At 48.9% G+C, this 27,429-nt stretch overlaps 1 protein-coding gene across 1 annotated transcript in view; it reads right to left on the bottom strand.

The window, feature by feature from the left end:
• STKLD1 (serine/threonine kinase like domain containing 1) overlaps window positions 1-27,429 on the bottom strand; it is a 595,840-nt gene that overhangs the window by 369,077 nt on the left and 199,334 nt on the right. Inside the window, exon 8 of the mRNA XM_069609351.1 lies at window positions 22,511-22,623. Coding sequence (XP_069465452.1) covers window positions 22,511-22,623 — 113 coding nt within the window. The remainder of the gene's footprint in view (window positions 1-22,510; window positions 22,624-27,429) is intronic.

The following is a 27,429-nucleotide window of genomic DNA, read 5'->3' as shown; positions in this document are numbered from 1 at the left end:
CCAACCAAGTCTCCTGGAGGAGGATCAATTTTTTTTTTGCCAAATACCTCTGCTCTCATTTTTGGGTTTCTGAATGAACTGGATCCCTGTGTGTTCCAACTTAGCACCCTTAGGCTCTGCTAACTAAAGCTGAGTCTCTCTTACTCCCAATTTCTGACAGACCTGTGTGATAATCTCAGGCAGCAGCGGCCACAGAGCTGCCTTGTCGCCGCTAGCCAAACCTTGCTCAGTTGATGTCGTTTCTTTGGCTTGATCTCTGTTTGTCTTTGCTCCTCCATTTGGGCCAACATCCTTTTTGTCCTCTCGACTCAGGTGTAAGGGTAGGGATTCATAAGTGACCAGCCCTACTTTTTGCAGAAGGTCAGCCGCTTCCAGAACTGCACTAGCCCCCATCTTGGATGTGAACCCTACTTCCACTAAATGGGTAAAATGCTGCTCTGGAAACTTGACATACTCGATGTCTTTGGATGCAAAAAGATACAACTCTGGTATCCGTTTAAAAAGTGCGAGGAGTGATCCTCTATTCAAATATTTGAAATTCATTTTCTCTTTTTGACCATGAAACGAGAGTCGAGGGGCAGCGAAAGGAGTGATTTTCTCAAAGGGCGATTTCGCTTTCTCAGGTACTTTATCACACACTTCTGATGGATTTCCTTCGTCTGTCCTCGTTATTTGCCCTTCCTGCGTCTGATTTGCTGGATCTTCTTTGTGCAGAGTCAAGTGTTGTGGGTTGCTTTGCACCGAATTTGATGGAATGGATCCAGTCAGGGCGTCAGTGCTGGATTCGGGCCCTTCTGTCACCTTCATGTTCTTCTTTTGTCCCTGGAGAAATATCAGAGATATTTTCAAAGTGGCTCCTAACTGGGACCTCATGCCTTTCTCTGATTTAGGTCTTGGCAGAAATATAGGTGCCCATTTTATCGACTTGCCAGTTGTCTCTGGGGCTACAGCGCCCAAAGACAACGGGGCTAGGGATGCGAGATTATTGAAGCAGCTAAATCAGTTTGTATGCCTACCGTTTTCTTGTGCACTTTACTGGGATCGGGCCTCACTATGTCACTTGACTCATCCTTATTATTTCCTGTAGAAGGCAGTCCTTGTTTCTCCATATTATGGGATCCTGGTTGTTTGTCCCCCTGTGCTGCCTTTTCCTTAGATTTTGTAAATGGATTAGTCAAGTTATTGATGAATTTGTTGATGTCAGTGTTTGATGCTTTTTTGGACTTCATGTTTTTCGATTTCTTTTTCTGTCTAGTAGGTTGTTGAATTTACTGTGCCAAGTTTTTGTTGTTTCTTTTTCCTCATACTGCTACGTCTTCGATAGGATTGTTGCGAAATTTCCTTCCAGATAGTCTCTCCTTCTTTAATGTCAGTTTGTTTTGAAGCTGGCTCTTCTTCTATGTATATCACAACGTCCTCTGGGGCAATGTCCGCCAGCTGAGCTAGGCAACAAAATTCCTCCATCACCGATTGGAACAGAGGAGTGTCGTCGCAAATAGGGGGGGATCGAGTTTGGTTTGGCACAGTTAGGAAAGGTTGGTCAGCCACCTCAACATTTCCTTGGATGTGGAAACGTTTTAGTAACAGCGATTTGGTTTCCTTGCCTTCCATACTTATATTGCGGAGCATAGTGTTAGTATCTGCTAACTCTGTCTTTTGTAGGGCAACGTCTGCAAGCGTTGATAGTGTTGGTAGAATTGCACTATTTATAATATTGCTGAGACCCACTATTGATGACTGAAACAAATCAATATCTTTAGACATTTCTAATAAAATACCAGTGTGTACTTGAATGTCTCTTTTTGTTGCCTCAAAGACCCCTACCAAGGAATTTAGCACAAAGTTCAGGGCTGTTAAAGTGATCTCACTTGCCATGGGCTCTTCCGTTGGAATTCTAGCTGAAGGGGGAGATGTGCATACATTCCTTTGGAGACTTGGGGCCGTCTGGACCCCTGATTCCCTTCTGGTGTTTTCTGTGGAGTTTAACAAAGGGCCTGGATTTGGTAAGTTATGTATTGAAATTGAGGAAAGGTTACTGCCCTGAGACAGATCTAAACTCGCCACTTGTTGGGTAGCGTTTCCCGTCTCTACCATGAGATTTGATTACAAATACACAGGTACTTGTGAACCCTCTTCAAAGTCACATAAACATCTGTACCGTCCCCTTTTGAAACAACGGTCTATTGTCCCCTTCATATTTGAGGCTGTTACAGTGAAATCTTTTCCTCTTTTTAAGGTTGAGACCAGGGAAAAATTTCCATCGCCAGTGTCCTCCCTTGCTTTTTGTTTTGAATATGCAGAGTCATGTATTTGCGCATCAGTGGTTATCACCTGGCCCGCAGGGACACTCAATTGCAACTGTGAGTTTAGTCCCTCTACAAGCGTTGGTGATTTCTGAGTGGGAGCCTCTTCCCATTCTGGGGCCCTTAGGTCTTCCACCAGTGGGCCACTCCTGAGATTGTATCTATTTAACATGATGAAGTTGGCAAATGGGGTATGAAAACTTCCAAACGACCTGCTTTTCCAGATGGGATCAAAGGGAAAAAGAACCCCAAAAGTCTCCCATCCGGACGTTAGATTGTCTGTGTGATGCTTGTGAAATCGTCTCTCTCCGCAAATTGGTGAAGTCTTATAGCGATTATCTTTAACATAAATCGTTTGGCCTTATTTTCTCCTGAGCACACGGAAAGGTGCAAAGGCCAAATTACATCTGTTATGCCAGAGAGGTGTATTCTCTGGCTCTTATGCCAAGTCCCACAAGGTTCCCCACTTGCCCGCCCAGAAGCCAAATGCTGATCTAGAGTAATGGTGGATTTACAAGAGTATTTAACATACTTTTTGCAGGCTTCTTTTGTACACTGCAGCAGTTCGAGGACCTCCCTCGTCACTTTGCATAATTAAGTAACTTTGGGTCTCACCCTAAGTCACTAGGGGAATCCAGACGTGGACCCCTTGCTCACTATTCTTAGAGAGGCACAGCTCCTCCCTACTGATGAGGTCCAACCAGACCGAAACACGTGTCTGGGGATGCTGTTGGTACTCTTGTTCAGAGGAGAATTGCCTAGCATTTCAGTGCTGGACTGCCCCAGGGCAGGACAAAGACTGATATGTTTGGGATATTTCTTCTCTGTGAAAGATAGTGAGCTAAAGACTCTGGGTAAGTCCCTCGTAACCCGGACTAATGTCTGGCAGAGGGACTCCCAGGGCCCCCCTTGTTAATTTGAAGATTCTAGCCAGGTGCAACCTGTTAATGCACTGCTGAAAATTGTTTTAAATTCAATGAATTTGGCCATTCAATCAATGGCTAAACTCTTTGAATCTATGGATCTTAAACTTTCCACCCAAAATAAACAAATTGAGCAGATTATTATGTGGCAACAAACACTGGCTAAGAACTTAGCTGAACAAATGGAAAGGTCGATTAAGACAAATGATATCATAAAAACAACTGTAATTGTGACCACTTAAACTACTATACAAGCTATAGAGGGTCAATTGAGAGATCTTTCCATACCATCAGTTCCTCATTTTGTGGAAATTATAACTGATGTGACTCAGGAGTCTTCTGAAATGGGTTCTGAAAAAGGAAGTGAAGAACTCTGATAATACAATCCACTATAAGCCACTATACTTTCACTCCGCACGGATTACCGGAAGTGGAAGCCGGCCCAAGTAGCCAAAGGCCTCTTCCCGTCTGCCCCTGTCCGCACCTGCGCTACGGCGCGGGACGCTGTCCTGCTGCTTTCGCACCTTGTCCACTAACTCAACCTCACCCTCATCAACGGAACCTGTGACCCCTCCGAACGTCTTGCCGACACTCAGGCACGAGGAGGCACTAACGGTTGGACACTTTCACATGAACACCTTCACCTCCATTGACTACGATGCACATAGCCTGGCCTATGATGGAAGGTACGGTAAGCGTAGCCTGCTGCCAAGTAATCATGTCTAGGAAATTTAACGTACTTGCCTAACATAGTAGCATGTACTTACGTCAGCACCACTATGCTTAGGCTCATGTTTTGATCTACTTACGTTAGCTTGACTTTTTGCTGCTTTGTCCATCATCATGGACATCATGTCAGCTATTTGCTTTAAAATGACACTCACTTTAGATACGTTTAACGGTAATCCAACCACCTTCTCATAGTTTATCTCCCAATGCTGCCCATTTGGTTACAGTAGTGGTATATCCCTAGTATCCATGCACGCCTAGCAATAATAACTTCTAGCAGATAATGCCCTATGTCTACATGAACCATTGCCATTGATTATGCTTGTTTTCCTGCCTGATCAGCTATTGTAAACCCTATTTGCTACATGTTTGCCTGTGATTATTGCTCCCTTATTTAGTGCTATATTTTTCGCAAACTTCTTAAATCGCATATAACCACTGCTCACTGCTAGTAATTCTCATTTTGGACGTCCCCAGCCCTATAGCACCTTCTTTATCGGGCATCCAAATAACATACGCTGTCTGGAGAGCATTTAACTCTGCTTTAGCCTCATCACTAGCTCCTGTAGCAGCGCCAGACCTACATCACCTGCCTTATCAATCAGCCTGCATCCCTTGTTCACAAGTGTGCTTGCCTGCGTCCTGTTCCTTATAAATACTTCAGTTCTGCCAAGATTGACATTGTTCCCACCGACTATGCATCCGACTATGTTTAACATGCAATTACCTAGCAACGTACATCCAGCCTTAAACGACCTACAGCCAGTGATACCCGCCAGCCTCCCTCGCTCTACTACTGATAGGAATTTCAGACTCAGAGCCAGACTAGCCAAAATATATGAGCCCCTTGCCCGCTTACTGCCCACCATAACGAAACCCAAAACTACACCGCTCCAACTGAGTCTACTCATAAGAAAATCTAACTCCCCTCGGAACCCCAACCCGACACCCCCACCTAACCCCACTATCCTGGAACCCCCGTGTGACATAACTCAGGACCTTTGCCACACTACTTCTACTAAAACTAAAACAAAAGCCCACAAATTAATGGAGCTCTGATCAACGCCAGATCGCTAGTAGCGCATGCAATAGAAATTTCTGATTTAATCCTCAAAGAAGACCTTGACTTCCTTGCTATCACCGAGACATGGCTACACCCAGCAGCAGGTCCTATGCTCATGCTGGCTATCCCAGATAATTATTCCATCCTGAGACAAGATCGACCCAACTCCTGAGGAGGCGGGTCGCTATTATCCACAAATGCAGTCTTACAATGAGATTAGCAACAACAATTAATGTCCCCTCCTGTGAAACACTTTCAGTTAAAGTCCCCCTCACTAATGCTCAGACCCTCAACAGCCACTTGATTTATCGCCTGGCAGGCACTATAGGCACTTTTGACGAGGACATTAACGCTATCCTAACTAGCAACCTCAAAAGCTCCACCCAAGTACTCATCCTTGAGGACTTCAACCTGGGCTATAATGACCCGGAAGATTTATGCGCCAATACTATAGTCAATACCCTCTCCGAATTAGGTTTTATACAAAGAGGCTTGGAACCTACATATACCAAAGGCAGAAGACTTGATTGGATAGCCGACCACAACTGCCTTGCGAATATCACCAATATTTCACCACTAGCCTGGACCGATCACTACTTGGTATCATTTATGCTTTCCACCACCCACCCTCACCCCCTCCGACCATCGGGTCCCCCCCTACTCTCACAAGAAACAAGAGAAATATTACAGTCGAGAGACTTATCCCAAACCTACTCCCTACTCTCAACTCACTCCCCGAGAATTCGGACCCAGAGACTCTGGTCGAAGAATATAATAAAATCATGTCCTCGTCGCTGGATCTTATTGCCCCCCTCAAACTCAGATCGAGCAAGCCTAAATCACACCTAAAAAAATGGTTCACACCTCTCCTCAAGAATTTAAGGCTGCAAAAAAGAAACTGCGAGGCCATCTGGAAAAAAAAGACCCTTCAGTAGCCAACAAACTTACTGCCTGATTCATGGAATTATTTGCGTGAAAAACGCAGATTTGCGCGCCTCTCTGCCCGAAAATCCCCATACTTTAAACAGCGATTTTCGGGCAGAAATGCACGCAAATCTGTGTTTTTCACGCAAATAATTCCATGACTCAGGCTGTATAACTCTCTAAACTAACCACTCTCTACAAAAAAGAAATCTACCTGGCTAAACGTACCTCCTTTGACTCCCGAATATACCAAGCAAAATCAAACTCGAAGGAATTATTCTTCATCCTTAAAGAAGTGAAAACCCCCATAGCACCACTAGATACCTGCACCAAAGATACAAATTGGTGTTCTGAAATCCAAAATGCCTTAGCTAACAAGATTGCCACCTTACAAAACAAAATTACTTGTAAAAAAGCTTCTTTAAATGATCCGCTCCTATCCAAACCACCCGAGAAGCCCACTCCTAGCGAAACCCATTGCTTCAACTTCTCTAAAGTGACTATACTAGAAGTTGAAAAAATCATCATGTCATTGAAACCTTCAAACCGCCAAGGAGATCTGTACCGGCACAGCTCATTAAAGATGCTGCCCGAGACCTCGCCCCCTTCATTACAAAATTAATTAATGCCTCCTTTTCCACAGGCTCCATCCCTTCGAATCTAAAACAATCCTGGGTGCTCCCCCTACTAAAAAAACCTACACTTGACCCTACCCTGCCTACTAATTACAGACCCATAACAACTGTACCCTTCCTTCTAAAAATCCTGGACAAGGTTGCCTATGCACAAATACAGAGGCACCTGGAAGAACACCACCTCTTAGGAGCGAAACAATCAGGCTTCCTTCCCCAACATGGGACTGAAACTGCTCTCATCGACTTGAAAGCACAAATCGATAAGCTCAGAGACAATGGCCGAGCAGCCCTACTGCTCCTCCTTGACCTCTCTGCAGCTTTCGATTTGGTCCATCACTCCGTCCTGTGCACACACCTCCACACATCAGCCCATTTCTCGGCCGAGGCCATCACCTGGATTAGATCATTGCTCAATGACAGAACTATGAGGGTCTTCTCACCTACAGCGGCAGCAGACGCCATACCCATCACGTGTGGTGTGCCACAGGGCTCTTGCGTCTCCCCCACACTGTACAAAATATATACCAAGCCCCTTTTCGATGATTTGGATCATCTCGGTATCACCTACACCAACTAAGCAGATGATACCCTGATCCTCCTTCCGCTTTCTGGAGATTATGAAAAGGATTTGGCCTTGGTGAATAGAGTGTACATCATCATCCAGGCATGGATGGCCATACATGGGCTATGCCTGAATGATGATAAAACTGAACTCATCATCCTAGGCACCTCCACTAGTCTAAATAAACTAAGCCCTACCTATAGCTCCTTCTTGATCGATGGGAAGAGTATCAAAGTGGGTCAAGAAGTTAAAACGCTGGGCTTTTACCTGGATTCTAATTTCTCCTTCAAAAGACAGGTAAACTCCCTAGCCTCCTCCATGGCGTACACGTGCAAATTGATCCGCACAGCCAAACCTTTCCTGTCCGACGCCAGCTGCCTTACCATCGCTAGAGCCCTCATTCTGTCCCGTCTGGACTATTGTAATGCCCTCTATTTGGGATCCTCTAAAGCCACCACTAGCAAACTACAAACTCGTCAGAATAACTCTCTTAGAGCGGCTTTGGGCATTTCTAGAAGAGAGCACATGACTGGACAAAGCCAACACAACAATTGGCTCTCTATTAAAGACAAAATTACCCTAAAAACGGCGTCCCTCACTCACAAATCCCTTAACAACGCTGCCGCAACATACTTAATTGACAGATTTCATAGACAGACCTCTGAGAGACTGTTAAGAACAGCTTACAAGGACTGCCTTTCTATCCCGAACTTTAAACATTTTACAATCGGGGGAAACAGTTTCCCAGTGCAAGCAGCTAAGCTGTGGAACTCACTATCGCCAACCCTCAGAAAGAACTTGCCATAGCAAAGCTACCGTTCAAAGGTAGCTTCATGGTTGAAAAGTAAGCATCAAACTCACGCTAGTGCCTAGCGTGCCCTACCCCTGCCTGTCGCACATTCTGTAACCAACTGTGCCTACTTGTATATATGTACATTATCTTGTGTTCTACTTACATTGTGTTTATGTATATTTTATGATTGCTGTAACTAAGCTTTGCATCTCCATGTAAAGGCTGCGCCCTGTAACCCTAGGGTATGTTCGCTCATTACAAATAATAAACAAACAAACATACTCACTTTTTTCAGTGGCTAGTTCACAAACAGACGTGGTTAAAACTGGGAAAAGGAACAAGTTACTTACCTGTAACTGTTTGTCAAGTGTACTCCCACTTTCTTCTAACTTCACCCCTGATCCCCCTCTATCTTCAATACCCTCTTGCTCACCTTGGGGTATCTCTTCCGGTTCAGCTCCGAATCTCCTTTTCCAGACTTCCTGTTCTCTGGTATGATGAGAGGACCTACCCCGAGAGGAAGCCACCCTGCCCCTCAAACTCGGGGCAAAAAGGGGGCCCCCGAACCGGGGTAGACCGGTGTAGGGGAAAAAGCCTGAAAGGCACAAAAAACCCCTTCTTTGCAGGTCAGTAGTGGTTCTGGTCAAGACTGCAGGGCATATCAGGATAATGTCGAAATGGAGCTCGAGGCGCCCGCTAAATAGGGCAGAGACAGGAGTGTCTACCTAGGAAGGCAGAACGGCAAGCAGAGAAAGGAGCCAGTAGGGAACGCGTCCCAATGAGAGTGCTTAAGAGGGGGTCCCAGTAGTCAATGAGGGAGAGAGAGACAAAGGGAGAGGACGAGGAACGGAAGGAGGAACAAGAGAGGAAGGAGCGAAGCAGCCGGGGGAATGCGGTGGCGAAGCCACGGAAAGGAAAACTGTAGCGTACCAACCCGAAGCCTGACGCGAAGGTTGCAACGCGCGGGCTTCCGGGTTAGGTGACGTTACATAGGCTCTGCCGGGAAGCGCGGAAAAAAACTAGACCGCTGGATGCGGACGCCGTCAGCGTGACGTCCAATTCAATGGCCGCCCCATCGCCAGCGTCTCCACAGCCGCCAACCGCGGCCGAGCGTGACAGTATGCCCCCCTCCAAGGCTGGTTCCCCCGGGCTTACCCGGATGAGCACGGTGAAAACTCCTGACCATTCTGGGTGCACGAACATAGGATTTAGGCTCCCAGGAGTCCTCTGAACTAGGGTAGTTCCTCCAGGAAACCAGGTATTCCAACCTGCCCTTGCGATATCTGGAATCGCGAATGGCCGATACCTCATATTCTTTGGACAGGTCTTTGGTATTACCGGACAATCCAAAAGCCTTCTTGACTGAGATATGGGGATCAACCGGCCGAAGGAGGGACGAGTGAAAGACCGGGTGTACCCGGTGCATGGATTTGGGAAGCTGTAATCTATAGGCCACAGGATTGATCTTCTTGTTGATCTTATAGGGCCCTACAAATCGGGGGGTCAATTTGGTCGAATGCACCCACCTAGGCAGGAATCGGGTTGATAACCAAACTCGATCACCCTCCTTCCAATCAGGGCAAGGCGAGCGAGACCGATCAGCAAAAACCTTATACCTATGCCTAGTGGAAGCCAAACTCCGTTGAGCGGTAGAATGTGCGGTAGTTAAGCGATCCAAGGTAGATTCAATAGTAGGTATATTAGAAGGTAAGGGAAACACAGGAAGTATACTAAGAGGGTGAACCCCATAGGAGCAGAAAAAAGGGCTAAGACCCGTAGCCGAATGTACTGTGTTGTTGTAGGCAAATTCTGCCGTGGGTAGAAGGCTAACCCAATTGTCCTGATTTTTGTTAATATAACACCTAAGGTACTGCTCGAGGGAGGCGTTAATTCGCTCCGTCTGGCCATTGGTCTGGGGGTGAAAGCCAGATGATAAGGCCCTTTCTATCCCAAGTCGGTGGCATAGGGCTCCCCAGAAACGAGATGTATATTGAGTGCCTCTATCAGAGATTATCTTATCGGGAAGACCATGGAGTCTGAATACGTCCCTAAGAAAGACTTCCGCCATCTGGGGGGCAGAAGGTATTCCTGGTAATGCAGAAAAATGTGCCATCTTAGTAAACGTGTCTATGGTAACCATGAGACAAGTCGAACCCTGGGATACTGGCAAGTCTACAATGAAGTCTGTAGAAATTTGAGTCCAGGGTTTGTTGGGTAGTTCTGGTTGAGTCAATAACCCATAGGGTTTGCAGGTGGGATTCTTATTCTGTGCGCACACCGTGCACGTTCTACAGTGTCTTCTCACATCCTGAGATAGTGACGGCCAAAAGAATGAGCGAGAGATCAACTCAGTGGTTCCTTTTACTCCTCTATGTCCAGCTGTCATATGGTTATGGCCCCAATCCAGTACCTTCCGCTGTAGGATTTCGGAGGGAACATACAAACGCTGACCCACTAGTAAAAGTCCTTCCGACCAACCTATTTGTGGGCGCAGACTTCCAGGTATCGAAGTGACTAAGTCCGGTCTGGTTACCGTCTTGACTTCTTGCAAAAAGGAAGAAACTAATCCCACAATCCTGTTTCGAGGAAACAGAGGGTTCCCGATTGGGGGGGTGAGGTGCTCGAAAGACTGTCTTCTGGATAGGGCATCGGCCAAGCAGTTCTGAGTGCCTGGTATGTAGGTTATATCAAAATCGTACTGACTAAAGAAATGCGCCCACCGGGCCTGTCTGGAGTTGACACACTCCATGCTTCCGAGTACCTTTAGGTTCTTGTGGTCCGTGCGTAACACGAAAGGATGGGTGCCGCCTTGGAGTAAGTGTCTCCATTCTTCACAGGCAACTTTGAGGGCCAACAGTTCTTTTTCTATTACCGAGTAATTCCTCTGGCTAGCTGAAAGGGTTTTAGAGAGATAGGCTACGGGATGTTCTGTGCCATCCTTAAGTTGAAGGAGAACAGCTCCCAATGCGTGGGCCGAGGCGTCTGCCTCGACTATGAAGGGCTGGTCCTGATCCGGTTGAGACAGAATTGGAGCGGAGCAGAATCTTCCTTTCAGATCTAAAAAGGCTTGGTTGGCCGATTCCGACCAAAAGAAAGGTTTGGTGTCCTTTTTCAGGAGGGCGGTGATTGAAAGCACTATCTGTGAGAAGTGATTGATAAATTTTCTATAGAAATTAGCTAACCCCAAAAACCGTTGGACGTCTTTTTGGGATGCTGGAACTGGCCAATCCAGGATGGCTGATACCTTCCTGGGATCCATACTGATTCCTTTTTGAGAGAGGATGTACCCTAAGTATGGAATAGAAGGTTGGTAGAAGAGACATTTCTCAAGCTTGACCAATAGCTGTTGCGAGCGTAGTCGCTGGAATACTGTCCGAAGATGACACACGTGTTCGGAATTGGTTTTTGAAAACACCAAAATGTCATCCAAATAAACAATGACACTACAACATAGCAGATCGGAAAACATGCGGTCCATAAAGCGTTGGAATATGGCGGGTGCGTTTACCAGGCCGAATGGCATCACCCGATACTCAAAAAGGCCAAACGGGGTCCGAAAAGCAGTCTTCCATTCATCCCCATTTCTAATTCGCAGGAGATGATAGGCACTGCGAAGGTCCAATTTAGAAAATACTGTGGAACCCTGGACTGCTTCCAAGATGTCAGCTATCAGGGGCATTGGGTACCTGTCCCGAATTGTGACCTTGTTCAGGCCCCGGTAATCAATACAGGGCCTCAGTTCTGAGGTATCTTTCTTGGGTATGAAGAAGAGAGATGCACCTGCCGGTGATTTGGAAGGTCGAATAAGGCCATTAACTAAATGGGAATCCAAATATTTACGAAGGGCCCTCTTTTCCGTAAGAGATAAGGAGAACATGCGGCTGAATGGCACCAGGGCATCAGGTTGTAGCTCGATGACACAGTCTTCCGGCCGATGTGGGGGTAGTTCCAAAACTGAGTTGTCCTTGAAGAGGTCAGAAAATTCGGTCAATTCTTGGGGAACTTTACAAATCTCATTTACCCCTTGTTGTAGTGGAGTAAGGACCTGTACCGGCTCTTCTGCGGGATGGATACCGCAATTGTGTCTACAGTAGGAGGAAGTGAAGGCCAAAGTGTTCCGTGTCCAATCTATTAGTGGGTTATGCATCCTCAGCCAGGAGATTCCTAGTATTACTGGGAAATGTGCGGCTCGAATTAAATCGAACTGTAACTGTTCCGAATGGTGAAAGATGCGAACCATCATGGTTTCGGTGGAGTGGGTGATAGGACCTGATGAAAGCGGAGACCCATCGACTCCTTCCACCTTCTGGACTTCCTCCCTTTGTACAAGTGTTAGACCGTGTTTGTGTGCCCACATAGTATCCATAAACACTCCTGCAGCGCCACAATCCACCAAGGCCATGGTGGTAAGAACTTCCTTCGGTGTAGTCAATTGGATGGGAACTGCCATAAGACGTGAGTCCAGCGTAGTTGAATGTGACGTCACTGTCACCGTAAGATAGGGACTAAAAGTCCGACCTCGTTCACTCGTCCCCTTCAGTTCCGAGGTCGTTCGTTTCCCGACCGTCTTGGCGGTACTTCTGAGCAATTCCGAAGCAGGTGGGAATCCGAGCCGCAATACATACAAAGTCCCAATTCTCTACGGCGTCTTCTCTCTTCGGATGACAAAGGAGTTCTGGTAGACCCAATCTGCATAGGTTCTTCCTTGTTGTTGGGGTGAGCTAGAGAAGGTACCGAATGGGTGCCTTGAGGGAGGGAGACAGGGGACTTATATTTCTTTCTCTCTGCCTTACGTTCACTCAAACGATACTCAATCTGGGTGACTATGGAAAACAAATCCGACAGGGTTGTTGGACGAGCTATTCTTGCCAATTCGTCCTTAATCTCCTCCTTCAGTCCACGACGGAACACAGTATACTGGGCCTGTTCTGGCCATCCCGCGGTGGAAGCCAAGCGCTTAAAAGTGGAGATATACGTCAACAGGTCACTGGAACCCTGGTGAACATCCAATAGCTCTTCTGCTGCTACATGGACGATCTCGTCCTGTTCAAAGGTCTGGCGCAATAAGGTCACAAATCCACCAAAATTACTTATCACAGGATCATTGTTTGACACCAGGGGAGTGACCCAAGCTAAGGCGTTCCCTGTCATGTTGGAAACCATAAATCCCACCTTGGTGTGATCAGTGGAGAACAGACCAGGTCTGAACGTAAAATACATAGAACATGCTTCCAGGAATTCTTTGAGGCGCCTTGGGGTTCCGTCAAACTTGCCAGTAGATAAAGCCATGGGAGGTAAATCATGATCCCTGGGTTCTCGTGAAGTGATCATTTGTCTCAAGGTTAGATTATCAGCCTTAACGTTCTGTAGTTCAACGTTCAAGGCCTGAACTGCGGCCACTAACTCCTGTACCTGTTCAGGGGTGGCCATGGTTACTTCCAGGCGTTGCAATCTGTCAAGTGTACTCCCACTTTCTTCTAACTTCACCCCTGATCCCCCTCTATCTTCAATACCCTCTTGCTCACCTTGGGGTATCTCTTCCGGTTCAGCTCCGAATCTCCTTTTCCAGACTTCCTGTTCTCTGGTATGATGAGAGGACCTACCCCGAGAGGAAGCCACCCTGCCCCTCAAACTCGGGGCAAAAAGGGGGCCCCCGAACCGGGGTAGACCGGTGTAGGGGAAAAAGCCTGAAAGGCACAAAAAACCCCTTCTTTGCAGGTCAGTAGTGGTTCTGGTCAAGACTGCAGGGCATATCAGGATAATGTCGAAATGGAGCTCGAGGCGCCCGCTAAATAGGGCAGAGACAGGAGTGTCTACCTAGGAAGGCAGAACGGCAAGCAGAGAAAGGAGCCAGTAGGGAACGCGTCCCAATGAGAGTGCTTAAGAGGGGGTCCCAGTAGTCAATGAGGGAGAGAGAGACAAAGGGAGAGGACGAGGAACGGAAGGAGGAACAAGAGAGGAAGGAGCGAAGCAGCCGGGGGAATGCGGTGGCGAAGCCACGGAAAGGAAAACTGTAGCGTACCAACCCGAAGCCTGACGCGAAGGTTGCAACGCGCGGGCTTCCGGGTTAGGTGAAGTTACATAGGCTCTGCCGGGAAGCGCGGAAAAAAACTAGACCGCTGGATGCGGACGCCGTCAGCGTGACGTCCAATTCAATGGCCGCCCCATCGCCAGCGTCTCCACAGCCGCCAACCGCGGCCGAGCGTGACACTGTTGTTCTCCAGCATGGGTCTGGCATGGATTCACATGCTCATGAATATTCCCCGTCGTCAGGCTGGGAATCCTCGGTAAAGAAAAAACCAGTATCAGTTTCGTTTCTGATCTGTCTTTCGTAGTAGTAACCAATCACTGGTCTCTGTGTCATACTGACCACAGCCAATGACTGCCCTCTACCTAAGCACCGCCTCTGGCAGCCATCTTCAGATTTGGTAGCACGTGAAGTGGCAGTATGACCAAGTGAAGAGCCGCAGAGGGGTAGGCGGGAGGGTTCGCATGTGAATCCATGCCAGACCCATGCTGGAGAACAACAGTTACAGGTAAGTAACTTGTTCCTTCTCCAGCATGGGGTCTGGCATGGATTCACATGCTCATGAATAAAGAATACATAGCAGTACACACATGCACAACCACGGGAGGTGGCAAAGGCTCAACATTAAGCATCACATCAAACTCAACATTAAGCATCTTACCTCCTCACCAGGCTCACCTCAGGCGAACAGGTTGCGCAGCACTGCTTGGACTCCTCCCTGGAATCCCGATCGACGCAGTAGAATTTCGTGAAGGTGTGCGTCGACCTCCACGTAGCAGCCCTACATATGTCCAGCAGGGGCACACCAGAAAGGAACGCCGTGGTAGCTGCGATCGCTCTGGTGGAATGGGCTCTCGGACGGCCAGGCAGCGGTCGGTTTGCCAACCGATGACAGTACAAGATACAGCCGGAGAGCCATCTGGAAATGGAAGCCTTCGAGAGAGCCTTCCGCTGATTGACAGGTCCAAAGTTCACAAAGAGTTGTGACGTCTTCCGAAAACACTTCGTGCGGTCCACGTAGAACTTCAGCGCTCTAGCCACATCCAGCGAGTGCAAAGTCCTCTCAGCCGGCGACGAAGGCGACGGGAAGAACACAGGCAACACCAAGGGTTCGTTGAGATGGAAGTCCGACGGTACCTTGGGCATGAAGGAGGGGTGCGTCCTGAGCACTACCCTCGTGTCGTGAAAAGTCAAGTACGGGGCCTTGCAGGAAAGGGCCTGGATCTCTCCCACCTGTCGTGCGGAGGTGATGGCCACAAGAAACGCTGTTTTCCACGACAGAAACTTCAACGGGGCCGAGTGCAGAGGCTCGAACGGAGGTCCCATGAGCTTGGTCAGCACCACGTTGAGCTCCCACGCCGGCGCCTTCACCGGCGGGAACGATCTGAACAGTCCCTTCATGAACTCTTTCACCAGACGATGAGACCACAAGGACGTCCAGCCCGTGGTTCTGGTGTATCGGGAGATCGCAGCAAGATGAATCTTGATGGACGCGTGTGCCAGTCCAGCTTTGGCCAGCGTCAGCAGGTACGGCAGTACCTGGGGAGCCGTAATCCGTAGAGGGTTAATCTTCTGTGCGTGGCACCAGACAGAGAACCTCTTCCATTTGTGTCCGTAGCATTTAAGAGTCGAGGACGCCCTGGCCTTTGCAAGAACCTCTCTGCAGTCGGCCGGTATGTCGTATCCTCCAAACTCTAGCGCTGCAGGAGCCAGGCCTGCAAGTTCAGCGATTTCGGGTTGTGGTGGAGGATGGCACCTCCTTCCCTGGAGAGTAGATCCGCGTCCACCGGCAGCTTGATTGGCGGGGACGCTGACAAGTCCAGAAGGTCCGGGAACCATATCTGCCTCGGCCACGCAGGTGCGACGAGGATCATCCTGCACCGTGACCTCTTGAGCTGGTTGACGAGCCGGATTAGCAGTGGCAAAGGAGGGAACGCGTAGAGGAACAGGCCCTCCCAGGGGAACGAGAAGGCATCGCCCATGCTCCTCGCCTGGGGAAACCTGCTGGCGAACCTCTGGCACTTGGAGTTCGTCGCCGTCGCGAACAGGTCGATCTGGGGTGTGCCCCACCGTCGGAAGAGGCGATCCACTAAATCCTGCCGTAGTTCCCACTCGTGGCACGAGCGCAGCTCCCTGCTGAGTGAGTCGGCGATGGTGTTTTTTATCCCTGCCAGATGAAACGGCACCAGAAACATCCTTTGGGCGACGGCCCAATGCCACAGGTCCTGCGCCTCCTTGGACAGCGCTGGAGACCTGGTTCCGCCCCGTTTCCTGATGTAAAACATGGTGGTGGTGTTGTCGGTGAAGATCCTCACCACCTTGCCCTTGAGGGACGGAAGGAAGGACCTGAGGGCCCAGAACACTGCACGGAGCTCCAGGACGTTGATATGGAGGAACTTCTCCGTCGGGAGCCAAAGGCCTCTCGCGTGCAGATTTTCGGTGTGCGCTCCCCACCCTTCCAGGGAGGCATCCGTGGTCACTGTCTCCTGGTGGTCTGGGGTCTGGAAGTCCATGCCCGCCGTCAGATGCGCGCGGTTGCCCCACCACCGGACCGCTCGGCGGAAACTCTCGTCAAGTGTGATCCTCTCCTCGAAGCCGCCCGTCGTTTGGATCCAGCGCGCGTCCAGGAACTCCTGCAACGGGCGCATCCGGAGCCTGCACATGGGAATGAGGTAGATGCAAGAAGACATCATTCCGAGGAGGGACTTGATGGACCTCACCTTGGCCGCGTCGGAAACCAACATCTGCTGTACCTTGCCCAGGATGGACCTGGTCCTTTCCTCCGACGGGGAGGCCAGAAGGGACACTGTGTCGAGCTTCGCTCCCAGAAACAGTGCGTTTTGCGCGGGTACCAGGTGGGACTTGGCGTAGTTCACGGAGAATCCCAGGTCCGTGAGAAGTTGGACGGTCCTTGCCGTGTGCTCCACGGCGAGCTCCCTCATCTTGGCTCGAATGAGCCAGTCGTCCAGGTAGGGGTAGACATGGATCCCCTCGCGGCGCAGCTGCGCCGCCACCGGTGCAAGGCACTTGGTGAATACCCTGGGTGCCGACCGTAGTCCGAAGGGGAGGGCTTTGAACTGGTAGTGACGCCCTTGGACCACAAACCTGAGGAATTTTCGGTGCCCCTTTAGGATGGGAATATGGAAGTAGGCATCCTCCAAATCCAACGACGACAGGAAGTCTCCTTCCTCCAGCTGCCCCAGGACGTGCTGGAGGGTGACCATCCGGAACTTCTGCGCCTTGATGAACTTGTTCAGACGTCGCAGGTCTAGGATGGGGCGCCATCCTCCCGTCTTCTTCTTCACGAGGAAGTATCTCGAGTAAACTCCGGAGCCCCAAAGCCTCTTTGGGACGAGTTCGATGACGCCCTTCCTGAGCATCGCCTTTACCACCAGGAAAAGCTGAGGGACGTGAAGCTCTTTCCTGGCCACGGGGGGGACGCGCGGGCACCTTCTTTGAAACTCGAGCGCGTGGCCCCGGGCTAAGGCGTCCAGCACCCAACGGTCGGTGGAGATGGACTCCCACACGCTGACGAAGCTCGCCAGCCGGCCTCCCACCGGGGTGCTTCGGTGGGGGCCCGACCCCACGGCCGGTTCAATCCTGTTTCGACGAGGCTTTGCCGCCTTGACCTCCTTGGCGACGAAGGCGGGGTCCGCCAGACTTGCCTCGTCCTCTGTAGGCCTCCTGAGACGACGAGCGGGCCGCTTGACGGTAGGTGGAGAAACCGCCGCCGGAACCTTTGGAGGCGCCCTTGCCTCCGCTGCTCCGAAAGGGCGTCCGTCGTTGCTGCAGAACCCCAAGGGCCCGGGCCGTCTCAGTGTCCGCTTTAATGGCCTGGAGGGAATCGTCCACTGTTTTCCCAAACAGGTTGTTCCCATCGAACGGCATGTCCAGGACTCTGGTCTGTACGTCTTGACGGAAGTCCGTAGCCTTGAGCCATCCACGCCGCCTAAGGCACACGCCGTTGCCCAACTGGCGAAACCCAGTGTCGGCGATGTCCGTCGCAATAGTGATGGCGTGGTCCGACGCCACCTCGCCTTCCTGTAGGATCTCTAGGGCATCCGCCCTCTTGTCGTCCGGTAGGAAGTCCAGCAGGGGAGCCAGTTTGTACCATAGCTCCCTGTCGTAGCGGGCCACGATATGACCCTGCGTCCCATAGCGTCCAATTTCTTTCCCTCGCCGTCCGGTGGGGAAGGCGATGTGGAGGCCGCACCCCCCCCCGCTTTCTTCCTGGCTGCCGCGGAGACGACGGAGTCCGGGGTAGGCTGCGCCCGGTCTCTTCTAGCTGGCGTCGTGGAAGGGTTCTTGAGCAGGGCGAGGCCCTCATCCCAAATGTCGTCCAGTAGAGGCACCGCGAGGACCGTCTTCCTCTTGGCCTCGCGCCGTTGATAAAGGAATCCTTCCTTTTTCTTCTCTTCAGGGCAGAGTTGGAAAAGCTCGGATGCCCTGGCGATCATGGAGTGGAACGATCCAATCTCGTCGGGCGGAGAAGCCCTGGTAGGAGGTGACGACGGTAGATCCTCGTCGTATACCTCGTCGTCCGTACCCGTCGCTGCCGTGTCAGTCCCCGTATCATCCCCTCGGGTGGACGAGGAGGAGGGCTGGACGGGGCGCGACAGCTGAAAAGGAGGTGGAGGGTGAATCCTTCTTTTCTTGGGCGGGGGAGCACCAGAAGGTCCCGGTTCAGGATCCCCCGACGGGAGAGGTTCCTCCGTCGGCAACGGTAGTCTTGTCCTTATCTCTGAACATAAGGACTGTATAGCCAACAAAATGCCCGCCGAGTTGTCTTGCGGCACTGGCAGAGGGGAATCCGACGGGCGATCAGGGGCCCCGTCGGCACCCTCGACGATGTCGTCGTCACCTGCGTCAGGATCCATCCCGACGGGCCGGTCTTCTTCCACGCCAAGGCCGTGGCTTAAGACCTCAATCAGCTCTTCCTCTGAGGTTGAGGCCGAATCTACGACGACGCCCTGCCCCCTCTTTTTCTTCCCCGCCGGGGGTTTCACGGGGGTCCTATCGATGGGCACAAAAGAGGACTCCCTCCGAGGTGGCAGGGAGACTCTGAGCCCCGAGGTCGCCACCACTGGTGTAGCCTCCACAGGCTGAGCCAGGGCCGCCGCGACAGTATCGATAGAGGGCTTGGCCGGATGGATTAAGGCCTTCACCACCTTAGGTGCGCTCACCGCCTTATCCTTGTGGGGGGGGACACTGCCTCGCTCCCCCTCCGATGGGGCCTTCGAGCTCGACCGGGGCCTCTCCAGGAGCTTCGCCGGGTGCTCGCCCTTCCTCTTACCCGACCCAGAGCGTTGGCTCGTGGCTGAAGGTGCCGGGGAGGGTGCGCCCTGCCTGGCGCCCGTAGAGCCCGACCGTTCGGCGCTCCCGGTGCCAGCGGACTCGCGGTGCTTGGCCTTGTGTTGGACCCCCGTCGCCGGGGCGTCCTCAAAGTTCTTAGAAGACCGCTCGGATTTCTTCCTCTTCTTCTCGCCTGACGGGCTCTTCCCTTCCAGCCAGTTGGCGAGACGTTGATGGCGGTCCTTCATGGTCCGCTCCGACATGTTGCTGCAAAACGCACAGTCCTTCTCCACGTGCGTCTTGTCCTCATGTAAGCAGTAGAGACAAAAGGAGTGTTCGTCCTCCTTAAAGACGTTCTGCAGCTGGCATCCAGGGCAGATCCTGAACAGCTTTCCGGGCGTCGAGCTTCCCTTCTCCTGGGCCATGTCCGGGCCTGAGAAACTTCTGGAGTCCTCCAAAAGCGTAGCTCGACGAAATCTTCACCCTTGAGGGGCGCAGACGAATCCGACACGGGTCCCCGTTGATCGGATGGAGAGTCGGTGGAGCTTGAGGCTCTTTTGACCGAAAAAAACGAAGTTTTTGAGAGAAAACGTGAAAAAATAGCACTAACGCTCGAGAGCAATAGCACGAGGATCCCAACACATGAACGTGCGGTAAAAATCTGAAGATGGCTGCCAGAGGCGGTGCTTAGGTAGAGGGCAGTCATTGGCTGTGGTCAGTATGACGCAGAGACCAGTGATTGGTTACTACTACGAAAGACAGATCAGAAACGAAACTGATACTGGTTTTTTCTTTACCGAGGATTCCCAGCCTGACGACAGGGAATATTCATGAGCATGTGAATCCATGCCAGACCCCATGCTGGAGAAAAGTAACTTTTGCTTTGGAAAAAAAATCTAAAAATATTTAAAATACCAAAGCCATTTCCACATCGCAGACCAAAAGATTTGTTAAATCGATACAGCTTCCATGCCCAGTAGCTGTGAAATTGTCTGACATTCTTCTTTTTGCCGCTCATCCTACAGATTTAAGATTCTCTGACTTCGTTTTGCTGGACTTGCTACATGTGGGCTCCAAGAGAGGCCACAAAAAGGCAGGCCAAGGCTTTTGTGCCAAGAATAGATTTTCAGACAGCCAACTTCACCCGAGCTGAATGCCTCAAGGACAAATAATGGCAGTATTTGCCGGTAAATACTTCTGCCACATTCTTAGCTGTGCTAATCACTTGGTTAGCTACAATGCTGTCATCTTTGGCAATTTAATGCAGGTCTTGTTGCTTGTTAGATGGAAGAAACTCCACCATTCTTCCTATTGAATCTCACAGGAATTTGTCTAAAAAAGCCAGAGATCTTGTAGCTCGGATTGTTGTTATTGCAACGATGCAAACCTTATTTCTGTGGATCCATCCTCCTACTCCCCTTGTCAGAGTTGCTGATGATGAGGGAGATATTTATAAGGTAGACTTCTTTTTGATTATGGAGACCATCAGAGAGCCTGGTGGTGGAATCTGAGTAGATCATAGTTTAAAGCTGTGTACTTTTTGTCCCAACTTTTATGTGGACCACTTGAGCAGGAGCAAAAATGTTCCATCTTTGGTACAAGTAAACCTTGTCCTAAAGAACTAGATGCAGAGTATGTTCGTTACGCTGGTCAAATGAAAAAATAAATCAATATCTTATGCCCCAAAAACTAAGTTGCAATGTTCAGTTTTAGGGTAACTCTTTTCTGGACTTTGGAATGATCAGAATGTCACCCATCGAGGAGATTTGGAAGGGTGGTGTCAGAAAATCTTAGTGAGTAATCAGACCAATCAGATGAAGTTGCAGTATCTCAGTCATTGGAGTCTGTTTAGGAGTAGAAGGCTATTAACTCCTAGTGGAGGTTTCTTGGGTCTTAGCACAGGGTTCTTGGACCGATTGTGTTGGATCATGATACCTTGTAGATGTGTTTTCGAAGAACTTGACGACATGATCCACGATGTTAAGTGGGCTGTTATGCGTCTCGATGTCGAAAATGTTATGGAGGTCATCAACGGTGACGGGTTCAACATTCAGACCTCCAATGACCACAAGCAGGTTGCCAGTGTGGCCTCCGATATCCAGTCCTTTGACTTCGAGCAGTGCTTGTGGTACCAGCAGTGGTACTCCTATGGATCTCCGGGGAATGTCAGGGCAGACTCCTGTGGGGGCAGAGGACTCTGAGCCCTCTAACAGGGTGAAAAATGTGCATTCACCACTAGCCATTGGCTAGTGATATTTGACTCTTGACGATTACGAAATGGTGTGCTCTGTGTACGTATAAAATTGAGGCGGCGAGTGACTTTTTGATGGCTTGCTAGTAGCTTGCAACTTGAATTTGTGATCCCTGCCTCCAATATAGTGTGTTGGAGAGAGTAGACCTGTTAACTGAAGGCTCTGAATCACACATGAGTTTTTGCAAGTGTGCCCTGAGCCTAATCACTTTCCTATCTTTAAAACCTCAGTATGATATTTAATGGGGAACTCTTGGATAATTTGACCATCACAGAAAAAAAGAAATGCACAACACATCAGCATCTTCATTCCTAAAGGAGGACAGGTTGTGGAGGAACAATAGGTAAATAATCTTAACTCCACAAAAAATAAACCCAGAGGAGAATGGAATTTGTGAGAAAGATAAAACTAAAGCAAAACAAGTCTTTTAAAATGATGTAAGACATGTTTATACTCCAAGGATGTAGAAAAAGGTGTTCCCAGATCCTTGTAACAGCATCAGAAAAAATGAAGAATTGGCTTCAACTGCTAGTACAGTGTATGAAAGGATGCAATAACTCCCTGCTGCCTCAAAGTACAAGTGTCCTTTTGTCCTATGTGTAATTTACCTTGTTTTCCTCTTTGTAAAGCATCCTATATAGGAACCTCTACAGTGGGGGTCACTATTGTGATTTTCTGAAGCAACATTTTTTAAAAAACAAAGCCATGGAAAATGCAATTATTAATTTTAATTATGAAACTATTATATTAATTGTTTTTAAAAGAGGATTGTTCCTCTTATTAAAAAAGTGTTCCGGGATCCCACATATGAGCGTTAATAATCTGTGTTTATGAATATCAATGCCGATCCCACGATGAAGAAGCAAGAATGAGGTTCACCCAACAGACTAACATCCCATAAATGTGCCTCACTCACCTTTTAAGATAATGGGTTACGGCCAACAGGTACATAGAGTAGCATGGTGTGTTTGCATAGGGAAAGTCCAGAGACTTCCCCTTGACTTACACTCATCTCGGGGCAGGACAGCATCTCCAAAAGAATGCAACCAAGGGACCAAATATCAGACTTTGCGGTAAACGAAAACTTCAAGGCCTCGGGCGACATCCAGGACTTGTGCTCTGTGGAAGTAAATTCCAAAGCAAACAAAAATGACACAGAATCACTCATCATAATGTCATGAATTCTCGAAAAGCTTTGTGTCTGCATTCAGGTACATGACAAACAACCGTTAGCTATTTCAGACAATAACCCACTTCTTCGGACAAAAACACAATGGAAATTCAATGGAGAAGTGCCAAATCAGACCATTACACAGGCTTAGCCACATGCCCAGGGAAACAAGGACAGCACTGCTTAATATTTTGCATTGACGCATGCACGTCATACATACATCATTTGAAAACAGACCAGATGCTTATTTCGACTCAATTAAAAAACTATTTAAAAAGTGCTTTTTAACTCTCTAGGATACAATCAGTGGGCCTCATCTTGCTGGATACCACCAAACAGAATTACATTTACCGGCACCTGATCTGCCAGAATTACTGGCAGATTTCTAGTGCCAGTAACAGTAGGAAAAGCCTCATTTCATGGAGTCCCATAGGACTGAATGGGGGACTGCCAGTATTACCGGCACCGGTAATACCTGCATCGGTAATACCTGCACCGATAATACCAGCTGTTTATTGCCAGTGGGGTGCCTGGCTTACCTCCATCTCTTGGCTGGAGGTAAATCAGGCCACCCCACTGGCATACTTGTAGTTTGGCAGTGTGGGAAAAGTGGCTGTAACGGAATAACCAACACTTTTTTCCCCTGTTCAAAGGCATGCTCAGCCTACTTAGTTTGGGCTTCATGGTTCCCCATGCTTCCCATTTCCCCTGGTCTTCAACATCCAGGTTCCCTTTCCGCGTCACTGTCTTTGTTAATCTTGGACATGAGGGAACCCTCTGTTCTCCTTCACTCTCTTGGGCTAAAGCGATTTCCTGCACCTTTAGTACTTTCTCTACCAGTCTCTTGGGATGGGGGGTATCCCGAACCTTCAGCCATTCTTCTGTTCTGGCACGTGTGCTAATTGCTTGCAGTTGGTAGAGTGTTGTATTCGAATCCCCAGAAAACTGGGACAATTTTCTCTGAAACTGGATGTAGAGATCAGGAGCCTGGCCTATCCTTCCATGTCTTAGTGACACTAAGAAGGCCCCTTAACTCGTTGGGGCAAGACAGTCTGCCCACTTGTGCTCCCCTCTCAGTTGGCCTACAGCTTCTTGTTCCCACATCCTCCACATCTCTATGGACTTTCCTGTTTTTCGCCTTGCCTGGTCTTCACCACACTTCGCGTAATGCTTTTTCACCTCCTCCTTTTCTTTTCTTCAATTTATTCAGCTGTTCACAAACCTCCTCCCGAAGTTCACCTTCTCCTATTCTACTTGCTTTCACAAGCCCGGCCTGGATTTCCCCAACCCCCTCTTGACAAGTCTTGTTCACCAGCTCCTGCAGTTTCCTGCTTTCTTCCTTAGCTCCTTGTTTCCCCCTTCTTTGATATTGACTGTGCACCCCTCTGATCCCACCTTCCACCGCCTTCTGATGTTGTCAATTTTCCTCCTGAATCCCTCCTTCTGCGGTATCCTGATGTGGCTGCTTCTCTTCCTTAATCCCTCCTTCTACTGTCTTATAACGTTGCCACTCCTCCCTGCCTCCTTCCCCTTCTTTCCAATGTTGCCATGTGCACCCTTAAACCCTCTTTCCATCCCTTTCTGATATTTCCAGGTCCTCCTCTCTACTCCCTAATTTCAGCTTTCTGATGTTGTCATCCCTTCTCCTTACTCCCTTTCTTCCATGTCTTCCTCCCTCTTTCCCTTCCAACCATCTGCCTCTCCTTCCCATGCCCTCTCTCCAAACGTCACCAATATTTCTCCTGTGGCTTCCTCTCAACTACACTAACTGACTAACTGGAGCTTGGAGTTACTACAGTAGGGTGATCCCCCCCCACCCTGGGCTGGCCTCTAGGTGACATTCTACACCTGTGCTTGAGAATTAGTAGAGGCCTGTGATTGGTTGCCTGTAAATGTCTCACCTGGGCTTACTACAGGGACCTGAGATTGGATCAACCCTTTAAAGGACTGGTCCACCATGTTGAATGGCAAATATCTAATGTTAATATCCTCTGCTTAGATGTGCGTGTTCTGGTATGGCATTTCAACATTTTAATATTCCATGGGAGTTGCAAAAGTGTACTGTAAGGGTGCAGAAGATGGAGATTGACAAGGAGGTGTCATATTGGATGGCAAAGAGTTATTTAGTGTTTGAATAAACCTATCTATCCCCATCTCCAAGAGGGGTTTTCCCTGCCTACCATAAACTAAAGGGGCTATCAGAATCCCAGTCCAAAAGATTAAACTGTACCATCCTGTGTCAACACCCTACTTCTATCCCTTACACTCTACAACTTAAGATAGCTCAGAGGTATGACTCCTTCCTCCTATTTGGGTGATGGAGGTCCAATATAGTTCTCTTGTCAGAAGTAGGTCTGGGGGAATGGCTCCCTTCCCCTGACGTAGATAAAAGTCCTCTTGGGACAAGAGAATGACTTCCTTCTCCGTCTGGCGTGGACTTTTCTTGAACAGAACTGCACCAAGGGATTAACTCCCTTCCCCTGGAATTCTCGTGACTTGGCTTTTAGTGAACTTGATTTTATCTTTCCCGTGAGAATGACTCCCTGCTTCTGGCTTTTGTGAAGGTTTTCCAAAAACTTGGCACCAGGGGGAATGACTCCCTTTTCTTGGTACAGAAGATGTACCCTCCGTTTGTCACTCACTCATGGCCTTTTGTTTGGGCATTCTTTCTAGATTTTAACAATGCCCTGTGATAAATCCAACAATGTCATCACTCCTTTCGCGGGCTAGCCCCGCACCATCCCTTTGTGGCCTGGGAAAGGCAGCCGCTACCTGGTCCTGACCCTGGGGGCAGCTTTATTAAGGAGGCCCACCTGGGGGGCGGTGACTCTCAGGAAGACCCAATGGCATCATTGGAGGAAATAACATAGCCTTTTTTCTCATTAAAGGGGTGTCTAATCTGCAAACTCGCATTAAGGAGAATATGCGAGCCACTGAGATGAGGAAGAGGCGGAGAGTAGTGAAGATCACTCCCCAGCAACCCAGTAGCCATTTCCTCTGAGTGATACAAAACCTAACTTACCCTCCAAAACTACTGAAAATACTTCTTCAAACTCTGTATATCAGTCAAACTTGCCATTTAAAACTACTGAGAACACCTTCGTAGACTGTCTGCAAATTATCACAAACTGACTTTCCTTCTTCCAAGGATAAAAGTACTGCCACAAGCAACCTGAACCGAGTTATGAAGATCAGTGAAGGCTCAAAATGTAAGTCGCGCTCTAGTTGTGAGCGTATAAGGTCTGCCGGGACATTTAAACAGCAAAACCAGCGGACACGAAGAAGCTGACAGGAGAGGTTGAGTCCTTTCTGTGCTGACCGCGAGATTGCTGGACGAATGCGAGGTCCGTGGAGCCAACCGCCTCAGAGGAGAAACTGAAGGAGGCAGGCTGTAGAGATCGATATGCTGCAAGGGAGTACGGCCTCCTGGCGTGCAGCTGTACCGAAGACCCGCCTCTGCTTTGTTGGAGCACAGGGGAGCGTGGAATAGGCAAGCGAGAGACGCAGGAAGGTCAGGTCCCATGAAGCAGAGGCGCCAAGCATAAGGGAAGGAAGCGGGACGCCAATGAGCCACTGCAGGTTCACTGCAGGAGAAGAAATTCTCACTACAGCAAACCAGTGAGTCTACCTGAGGTAAGAGGGGACACTGGGGCAGTTTCGACAACAGGACCGAATGTGAACAGAAGTAAAGAAGAAGGAATGAAAAGTGCCATATTTCTTAAAGAAACAGAGCAGAATAAATATAAGGAACTGCAAGTGTGCGCAATACATATATGGGAAAGCCCTGGCAGGAGAGTATACCAGGCATTTCGAGTCACAAGTGTTTTGTGTATGAGAGGAAGTTTTGCACATAAGAAAAGACCTGGCAGGAGAGTATATAGGCATTCGCAAGGTACAGAAATAAGTACATGAGAAAAGCCCTGGCAGGAGAGTATAACAGGCAATCTCAAGGTACAGAAATATGTATATGAGAAAAGTCCTGGCAGGAGAGTATACCAGGCACTCCCAAGGTACAGAATTATGTACATGAGAAAAGCCCTGGCAGGAGAGTATACCAGGCAATAACAAGGTACAGAAATATGTATTTGAGAAAAGCCCTGGCAGGAGAGTATACCAGGTATTGCAAGTCATAAATGTTTTTATATGATGAAAAGAAGTGTTTTGCATAGAATAGAATCCTGGCTGAAGAGTATACCGGTTAAAAACAAAATTGGACAATTTATAAAATGTACTGCATGAGAAAGACCTGAGAAGGATACATCAGGATGTAACCCAATAATGTGATTGAGAGATATCAAGGAGTAAGAAGAAAACTGGCAGGGGAGTACACCAGGTAGTCTATATCAAGACTCATACTGTCAGCCAAGCTACTTTGTATCTTAATTATATCTGATCTAAAAAGGAACTTAAGAAACCAGTATAAAGCTGAGTGAAGAGAAATCCAGGGGAAAGGGGACCACCCTCTGGAATTGTAAACTTTATCCTCCTGGAACCTTTGTGTCAGGGTTAAGCATTTTCCCTTTTGAACATTTGTACACCTTCCAAGGCCAAATACATTTGCCTTTTCACCTTATAGTTGATTTTTAGAATGTGAGGGTCAGAAAAGTATTTTGGACACATGACAGTTTACTTTAGACATCCTGACAAAGGACCGGCCCATTTGTTTTGTTTTAGGTAGGGAAAATACCTCTTAGAGCAGGGACAAAGGCATTTTTCGTCTGTGTCCGAGTTTCATTCCTAATCCCTTTACAGTC

The sequence above is a fragment of the Ambystoma mexicanum genome, chromosome 8 (genome assembly GCF_040938575.1).
Source record: "Ambystoma mexicanum isolate Mex_15411 chromosome 8, UKY_AmexF1_1, whole genome shotgun sequence".
Classification (NCBI taxonomy): Eukaryota; Metazoa; Chordata; class Amphibia; order Caudata; family Ambystomatidae; genus Ambystoma; species Ambystoma mexicanum.
This window is presented reverse-complemented; position numbering and strand designations above follow the sequence as displayed.